The following is a 9,687-nucleotide window of genomic DNA, read 5'->3' as shown; positions in this document are numbered from 1 at the left end:
AATCCATTTTTCTTTTGCTAACTGCCCAGAAAAAAGATCAGTTACCTTCAAAAACATTCACTTGTTATAAAAACCTAAGCACCATGAGGACAACCAGTGTATAAGTCCAAGAAACACTGTCCCCTCTATCACAGTTTATGGAATGGGGTCTTTCCCCAGAGCGGTGGTCATTCTCACCCTCTTCCTTGGTGGTCGGTGATCAGACAGATAGGGAGGTCACTAACTCTTCCTCCTGGCTGATCTATGGCAGTGCAGAGGAGGATCCATTTGCCATTGCCAACTTCCTCACGCATATTTGTAGAAATGGAAGGATCATCTGGAGAGATCAACTGGGCTCTGCAATCCCATAGAAGTGAACACTCTCAATAAGTACTGGTTCATGGAATGCCCACCATCTATTAGCAAAAAAGTGAGAACCACCTGAGTCTGCCTGAGCCCTGGAGCCATGGGGTCTTGTGGTAATAGCCCTAGCTCAGGATGAGCACCTTGGGAAGCATGGCGGCACAGATGGGGGACGAGGGTGGGGAGGGACCGCCTCTGCACGTGCCTCTACAGCAGAAACCTGGACAGAACAAGTCCTGCGGCTGGAAGAGAGTTGAAACAAAGGCTCAGGGCCTTCGATCAAACCCAATTAAATGTAGTAGTAGTGTGTAAGGTAATGAGTAATCTAAGAACTGATTTTGAAAGAGCAAATGTAGATTTTGCCTCTTTATTCACCACGTCTCCCTGCCATCTTCCAATCGACAAAGAGCTCTCTCTCTGAAACCACTTGGACATCTTTATCTGTCTAAACTAGATGCCTAAGCAAACTAGTTGGGTGTCAGCTTCCGCCGGTGACACTGTGCAGATCAGAAGCACCGCTGCCCTAGAGACCTATGTCAAATGAAATGCTGGCATGGCCCAAAGCAGTCTGAAGCAGATATTGCTATGCTTTAGCTGTGTTTAAGCGGCTGAAAAACAAACCAAAATCCCCCAAACCTATAAATCCATTCAGAGCAATCCAAGTCATAGTATAGACCTATTTAGCTACCCTACACAGAGGTTTTTTTTGTTTGTTTCTGCAATTTTTTTTAGTATATATGGCTTGCAGAGTGGCTGAAATGCTATTTGCTTTGACTATAATGTGCTATTTTTGATTCACAACTTCTACAATGCATTGAGACAGGTAAGTAATTTGCAAACACAATGGTGAAGAGCTTTTGCCTTAAGACTCCTTTCTGATCCTAGAGACCAATGTTTGTGCCATAATGATTTTCATTAAAGAGCAAACCGCTAACCCTTTTTCGCATTCCAGATGGGGACTCAGCGTTGCTTATTGACCATGGCAGTCACTACACTATGCCCCAAATAAGACTTTTCCTTAAATGTCCCATATTTTTGTAATTCTAGTTTATTCTAAGACCTAAATTGGAGGAGGGGGGAGACTTATAGCAATATTAAAGATCCCATAGATTGTGGGCCCCAAATTGCTGCCTCCAGCTGTTAATAACCCCTCCCCCATGCTTTCTTTCTTTTGAATATACATATTACAAATTTTCCATAGCTTGATGCAAATTAGCTTAACCCATTCCTCTTTCTGTCTTAAAGCAAAGAGCTCTTCATTTTCATGCAAGAATATTAATTCTATAAAATACACTGGCTGCTAGAACCAGTTCTTTATATCAGGATGTAACAGGGAAACAATGAGATAGATAGATAGATAGATAGATAGATAGATAGATAGATAGATAGANGGAAACAATGAGATAGATAGATAGATAGATAGATAGATAGATAGATAGATAGATAGATAGATATAGAGAGAGCATCATAGAGATCTATACACAGCCACTCACACAAAATCCATTTTAGAAAGGTGTTTCCCTTGTAGGAGATTTCTAAGAAAGGGGGAAATGACTCAAAAAACAAAACAAAACAAAACCCAAGCTTCTGTACACTAGGAAAAAAACAAAGTCATTCTATTGCAAAGATAGAGATCAAAGGTCAAAAGGCAAATTATGCTATGTTTAGAGAATATCCAAATGTAATAATCCTCTAACCTTCACTGTGGCATGGATGCAAAAGTGTAATCACACCATTGCCATCGGCCATAGAAATAGCATCATGGAAAACCACTGACTAAAAAAAAAAAAGGACCAAAATACCCCATATTTCCCTTTTTTCAGTCAGATCATTTGGCATCTCTGAATATGGTGCAGACTTAGATTCTAAATACCCAAAGGACATCACGCTGTCTTAGGCAAAATATTAAATAATACCTCCCAATCAGGTGTCGTAACGCTAGCTAATTTTAAACCTAGCATGAGTAATAGAGTCAAAACTAGTTAGTATGCAAGAAACTCATTGCTAACACAGAGTGAGAGGATATGATGTAACAGCATGAGCAGTCCCTGGTTATCCAGTTTTCAGTATAAACGTAGTGCATAGATCCAAATTTCTACTCCAGGTCAATAAACCAAAGAGCCGAGTTTGTATTTCACTTCTCCTGGGCAGCCTGGAAGACCTTCAGTTCCATCCGATACCACTCTGGGGCTTCTGGCATGCTCTTTCCAGGAGGGTTGTGATCATACCCATAGGCGACAGTGAGCTCTTCATCCCTCTCCACCGCTTGTTTGGTGCGGATGCATTTGATGGGCCCGAAACGAGGATGCGCAAACCTAAACACCAAGACAGGTCACTGTCACTCACGCTAGCTGCAACATCAATAACAGTCAATATTTTGCCCAAATGTCTAACGGCGACGGCTCCAGCCAAGAGCTGAGGACCACGGGCTCTTTCAAATGATCTTTACTGAAAGGATTCAGGGTTAATGTCATCTCCCATCAGTATCTCGACTCCTTGTCAGAGCTCGCCTTGCAGGCCACACACACAAACCATGGATGTATACCCAATGAAAGCACCTTAAAAGCCAATCCTGAAGGACATCTATGCAAAGTGGTGCTGGAAAAAGGACAGAGGACCCGGGTTTAAACCTGGGTACTCCTGCTTGTCATCTGGGTGACCTGAGACAAGTTATTTACCTTTTCTGCTGAACAGTTTTCCTCATTTGCCAAATGAGGAGATTGAACTAAATGATATCCGCGATTGCTTCTGGATCTAAATGACAACACTATGTCATCTCTTAGTGGTCTAGCTGCATCAAATTTAAGCCCTGGAGCTGCCGTGGAATTCCAGGGAAGTTGGCAGATGTTTTATTAAGTACTTACCATATACAAAGCACTATTCTATGACTGGGGGTACAGAGAAAAGATGGAACAGTCCCTGCCTTCAAGGAGATTACATTCTGCAAGGGGAAAACAACATGTACAGAGATAAGTCTATATAAAACATATACAAAGTAAAAATTGGGGGAAAGGGGAGAAGAAATCTCAGTTTCTCTGCTCTTACAGGAGAATGTTAGAGAGTCTGAGCTTCCTCCAAAGCCTAGCATGCAGTGGCTATGTCTGCCATGAAGCATCTAATCTTTGTTTGCATAAAAGGAAATGAAAAGGTAAATCCCTAAGCTCTCAGAGGTAACGGAGAGACTCAATGGATAGAGTGCTGGCCCTAGAGTTGGTCTTAAATCCCATCCTTTCCCTTAGATCTGACAGGTATACTATTCTATGTTCCGGCCCTGGAGTCGGGAAGACCTGAGCTCAAATCCAGTCTCAGTCCCTTACTAGTTGGGCAATCCATTGGAGAAGGAAATGGCAAACCACTCCTTTTGCCAAGAAAATCCCTTAGTCAATATGGTCCACAGGGTCACAGCTGAATGACCAAACAAGCTCTGGGAGGACAGCCTGCTTCTCACATCTTCCTCCCACTCCCCAAGAAGGCACTGCATTTTCATAGTCTGATGCTCACATATCAGAACAAAGTCATCATTTTTATTGGGCTTCTCTCCTCTTGCTAAATGGATTTCTTTCTGCAAGGAGCTTATGGAATCAGCCTTTCCTTTATAATCCTCCCTGAAAACAAGAGCCTGGAAGCAGAAATAAAGGATAAAATAGAAAGCCTTCATTTTTTCAAGAACAAGGGCTGTCTGGTGAACAGTGAAGTAATGACTTGGTAGCCCCCCTGGAGTGGATGTAGGGAGAGGGGTGGGAATAGGGTTGCTCTCTAGTTTAATGTGATGGAGAGGAATTTCATTAACTAACATGTCACACATTAGCTGCTGCCTTAAAGGAAAAGCTTTATTTGACACAGGCAAAGAAATTCAAAGATCTTAGTCTATTATCCCTTAAACTTTCTCCATAAATAAAGTGACCCATTGTTAAACTATATGAAAAGAGAGGAGATCTGGCTGACATTTTGTTCCAAGATCCAAGTCTCTGATTTTTATGTTTCCTTTTTGCTTTGTCATTTCCATACTCATTAGCAAAAAATTTCAGGGGGTGGAAAGAGGAAAAAAGGAGAAAAGAACTCTAAGTCACTTATTTCAGGGGTTGGTTATTATTAACCACTACCTCACTTTTTTTTTTTGTAGGTTTTTAAGCTTTACAAAGCACTTTCCTAACACTAACCCCTCAGGGTAGATAATTAGAATATTAATTAATCCCATTTTAGAGATAAGAAACTAAGAGGCACAGAAACATCTAGTTCTTCCCCAGAGTCAGTAAGTTTAAGAGCTGGGACTTTTGCCTCAGACATTTCCCAGCTGTGTGACCTTGGGCAAGTCACTTGATCCCCATTGCCTACCCTTACCACTCTTCTGCCTAGGAGCCAATACACAGTATTGACTCCAAGACGAAAGGTGAGGGTAAAAAAAAAAAAAAAGAGCTGGGACTTTTTAATTCAGGCCTTCTACATCTGAGTTTCTTTTCTTTTTAAAATTTTATTTATCTTTAAACCCTTACCTTCTATCTTAGAATCTACACTGTGTATCAGTTTCAAGGTAGGAGAGTAGTCAGGGCTAGGGAATGAAGGTTAAGTGTCTTGCCCAAAGATACACAAATAGGAAGTGTCTGAGATCACATTTGAACCCAGGACCTCCCATGTCTAGGCTTAGCTCTCTATGCACTAAACCACCTCGCAGTCCCCTGCATCCAAGCTTCATGTTCTTTCCCCCATGCTTGTGTGCCTCCTCTTAGATCTATATCTCTGTACTGAATGATTTTGGGATCTGGACTTGTGATTTCATCTGTGTGTAGAACCATCAGCATGGAAGTCCCTCTTTTAGTTCAAGGTGGTGCTCATCTTCAATTGGTGGTCTTAGAGTTGCCCATTTGCAGACTTGGAGAGTTTAAAGGGACTTTTAATCTCAGAGAAGCAGAATCTCAGAGCTGTCCATATAGTCCAAACTGCCCCTGCATATCCATCACCTCTACAAGAGATCTAACAAGTGGCCATTGGACCTTTGCTCTAAGATTTCTAGTACGAGAAACCATACAACTTCCCATTGCAGTCCATCCTGCTTTGGGATTGCTGTGCAAGAAGGTTTTTCTTTATATCAGATTGAAGTTGTTCATTCTTCCATTTCTGCCCACTGCTTCTTATTCCATCCCCCGGGGCTGAGCAGAACAGCCTTCTTTCTTTCCTACAATGACCTTTCAGATATGTTGAGGAGAGTTATCATGCTCCCTTAAGTCTTTTTCAAGCTAAACATCCTTTATATTCACATACATACTGCTCCTTCAGTGCTATCCTGATTATCAGTATCCTTCCAAAAATGTGACACCCTGGGACAAAATAATAGTCTAGATGTGGTTGTCCCAGGTCAAAGTATAACAGTGCTTTCATTCCTTCGCTCTCCATCTGCCTCGTCCTAGACGCCACTCCTCTATTATGGGGCTTAAGATTATATTAACAGGGGCCAGCTAAATGGATCAGGAGATAGAGCACCAGGCCTGGATACACCAAGTCTTGGGTTCAAATCTGGTCTTAGACACTTCCTAAGGCAGAAGGTAAGGATTTTTAAATGTAAAAATTAATATATTTGTATTAAATATTTGTATTATTTTATATACTTGTAATACTGTTTGTATTAAGTTGACACATTTGTATTAAATGTAAAAATTAACATATTTGGTTACCAATAACAAACCACTGACTTGCACTGAACTTAAAGGCAGTTTTCAGATGACCTACCTAGCTAATAGCTTCCCCCTCTTATACCTGTGAGGGTGATTTTTTTTGAAGGCAAGTCTGAGACTTCCTATTTATCAGAATTAAATTTTATTCTATGGCATCCTTCCCAATGTACTAGTCTATCCACTTATGTTGGAACCTTAACTCAGTCAGCTCTCTCTTTTAACATCTGTCATTTGGAAACCTGATTAAGCACATGATCTATGCTATAATTGATACTATGAGAAATAGTACAGGATCTAGGAGAGATTCCTGGATGCTAGAGACTTACTTCCAAGTCATTGCATTATAAGGAAAAGACAGGGGTCTCATACAGGGCAGCAAAGATAACCCGACTTTGCCTGTACTACAGTCTTCACCAAAACACAACATCCAGGCTGCATGGTAAAGATTCTGAAATGCAACACAGTTTGTCGTGAAAAAATATCGCCTGTATTTGAGTTTGGGGAATTTCCTTCAAAGAAAAAAAAAAACCCTTACTTTCTTAGTAATATCTCTAAGATAGAAGGGCAAGGGGTAGGCAAATGGGATCAAATTACTTGCTCAGGGTCACACAGCTAGGAAGTACCTGATTTGAATTTGAACCCAGAACCTACTGACTCTGGGTCTGATTCCCAATCCACTGCCTCTCAAAGGAAATGTCAATAACTTTTCTATCAAATATTACTCAAATGAATCTATTCTCTCTATTGCCAGGCCTCTCTTTTTCTCAACAATACAAGGTCTCCCAAAGTAGCCCTTTCTAAGGTCTTTCTGATACAATACCTGCCTCGAGCCTATGTCACTATCAAAATCCATTTTTTCAGGAAGAAAGTTTGAAAAGTAAAGAAAGTTATGATCCAAATAAAAACTCTATAGAAAGCAGAACAAAAAGGTAGGGCAGAGCCAGCAATCTCCAAGCTGGTCTAGTTACCTTCCCATTTCTGAATTTCAATGTCAGCTGGAGAGAAGAGGTTACCATGCTACCAGTGGGAGGAGGCCATGGAAGACCTGGCTTTCCAAGTGGTAGACCTTGTAGCAGTGAGATTCAACCTGAGCAAGTGACTCTCAGATCCAAAGGTATTTTCACAGTGCTCACAAGATAAGCCTCATTATTAATCTTCCAAATTTTTATTATGTTCTTTTTTTTCTTTCTAATTTTGTTAAATATAGTAGGTGAGATAGTGTATCATCAAAGAAAATGCATTGTCCCTGGACACCAGAAGGTCTAGGTGTGAGACCAGACTTTGTCACTTTCTAGAAGGTGACTGTGTGCACTTTCCCCACTTTGGGCCCCAGTTCTCTCATCTATAAAATGAAAGGCTTACCCTGGATGACCTCCAAGGTCTCCTTCTGGGTCTAACATTTTGTGATTCTGGGAAGGCAGTCATAGCTAGAACACGTCAGAGGCAGGACCTGAAAGCAGGACTTCCTGACTCCAAGCTCAGCCCTTTACCCATTACACCATTCTGTATATATATATCATATATATGTATATATTATACCTAATCCTTCTACTGAATCCTACAGTAGATGAATTAGGACACCAAATACAGCAGACGTATATGTATTCATATATATATATAATATATAAAATATCACACACACACACACACACACACACACACACACACACACACACCCCTCTTTCCCCCTTATTTAGAGCATTCTGTTCTTCTATAGAGAGGGCCCAGTTCCCACATATATATGTATACACTATACACACAAATCACTGAATGTAAACACAAAACAGCATACGTCAGACACACACAACACATGCCCACTTTATATATATAACAGCCTGCACACCCACAGTGCACATGGCTTATATTAAAAATCTAACTCATATACAGCCTTACCTATATTTGAAGTTACAAAAATGACTTCTTCCCTTTGCCAATGATATTCAGCTAGATTCATTTTTAAAGCATTTGAAAGAAATATTGATTTGTATAATTAAAAACCCAAACGAGAGAAGCAGTGATGTGGAGGAACACTAAACTACATGCCACAACTTAGAGGTAGTGTGTGTATAGTGAATAGAATGCTGGGCTTGAAGTTGTAAAGACCTGGTTCAAATTCCTCCTTTGATGCCCACTACCTGTGTGACCTTGGCCAAGTCACATAACCTCCACAAGCCTCCAGTAACTCCCTAGCACTTGTCTATTAAATCATAGATAGGGGGTAATTTTCTATCCAGGCTGATGGATGGAATTCCCAATCTGGGAATCCCCCCACTACCATATTCATACATTATCCATGATTTAGTGTGATTTGCACATCTGTAATCCCTTCTAAGGCATTTCTTTAAGAATAAAAAAAAAAACAACAACAACAAAACTCTTTAGTTTAGGATCAATACTCTGTATTGGTTCCAAGGCAGAAGAGTGGTAAGGGCTAGGCAATGGGGGTTAAGTGACTTGCCCAGGGTCCCATTGCTAGTAAGTATCTGAGGTCAGCTTTGAACCCAGGACCTCCCCACTGAGGGCGGGATGCTCAATCCACTGAACAACTCAGCTGCCCCTAATCCATCATTTTTAAATGTGCAAACAGAAGCCGGGAACAGGCAAAGGACCTGCCCGAAAGAGCACAGCCACGAGCAGAGTAAAGACTTCCATACAGTCTTCTGGCAGCCAGATCTGAGCTCTTTCCCTGGAGCTGCAGATTCAGAGCTAGAAGGACCTCAAAGGTCATCTGCTCCACTCTCTCTTTGTGGGTAAGGAAAGCGTGATCTAGGGAAGATTCCCTCAGGGAGTCACCCGAATAGGAAGTGACCGAGCTGGGGATCAAACCCCGGGTTCTCTTTCTCCAAATCGGGCATTCTTCCCCAGGGTACTCTTTTCCCATTTCGGGATAATTTATCGCGCCTCCCTTGCTGTCAGCTCTCTGAGCTCTCGAGGGACAGCAGCCTGCCTCTTCTTCGGAAAGGAGAGCCCACGGGACAGAGAAAATGACGTCCCCTCCGCCGTTTGTCCTCATCCGCCGAGAATTCGCTTGTTTACGTTAGAATGACCCTCGGCTTTAGAGCCCAGAGACCTGAGTGTTCCGGTCTCCTCCCATCCTCTCTTCGTGGATGAGAATCCGCGAGGACCGGACGAGCCCTCTAAGTCCCAGCCTCCCCCTCCCTCCCCTCCACTGTCCGGCAGATGGGGTAACAGCCACGGTGTGGAGCTGCCGAGTGACCGAGAGCCCCGCCGGCATGAGTAAAGAGAGGCAGGACTCCAACTCCGAGCTCCTTCCCACCGGCATCCCCAGACCAAGCCGTGCGTGGCGCCTGTGGGCTGGGCTGGGGAAGGACTCCCTGCACTTTCTCCCGGAGCCCGCCCCCAGGAGGACCTCGAGCTTGTACTTACACGTCGTAGATGCAGTTGGGCGTGAAGGAGTGGTTGGCCTTGTGTCCCAGGGAGGCACAGTACTTGGATGTGTGGTTGTAGGGCTCAGGCACATCGATGACCGTCTCATCGTCCAGAGAGAGCGTGTTTCCGTTCAGGTCCCAGTCTCTGTCGTCCACCTTCCATAAAAACAATCCCGTCACTAACTTTGCTTCCCGGAAGTGTAAGGGGCTTTGCACGGAATAACTCGAGTCCTCACAGCTTAGTGGTGTAAGAAGTGGAGGGACATCCCCCACCCCCACCCCGCGAC

The 9,687-nt window shown here is 42.7% G+C and overlaps 1 protein-coding gene across 1 annotated transcript in view; it reads right to left on the bottom strand.

Annotated features, from left to right (window-relative positions):
- Nucleotides 1–2,476: 2,476 nt before the first annotated feature.
- The window catches only part of SETD7 (SET domain containing 7, histone lysine methyltransferase), a 72,280-nt gene continuing 65,069 nt past the window's right edge, over nt 2,477–9,687 (bottom strand). The window contains exons 6-7 of the mRNA XM_044681707.1: nt 9,399–9,556; nt 2,477–2,657 (exon numbers count right to left, since the gene is read on the bottom strand). Coding sequence (XP_044537642.1) covers nt 2,477–2,657; nt 9,399–9,556 — 339 coding nt within the window. The remainder of the gene's footprint in view (nt 2,658–9,398; nt 9,557–9,687) is intronic.

The sequence above is a fragment of the Gracilinanus agilis genome, chromosome 6 (genome assembly GCF_016433145.1).
Source record: "Gracilinanus agilis isolate LMUSP501 chromosome 6, AgileGrace, whole genome shotgun sequence".
Taxonomy (NCBI): Eukaryota; Metazoa; Chordata; class Mammalia; order Didelphimorphia; family Didelphidae; genus Gracilinanus; species Gracilinanus agilis.
Note: the sequence above shows the minus strand (reverse complement) of the source record. Positions and strands in the feature narration are given on the sequence as shown.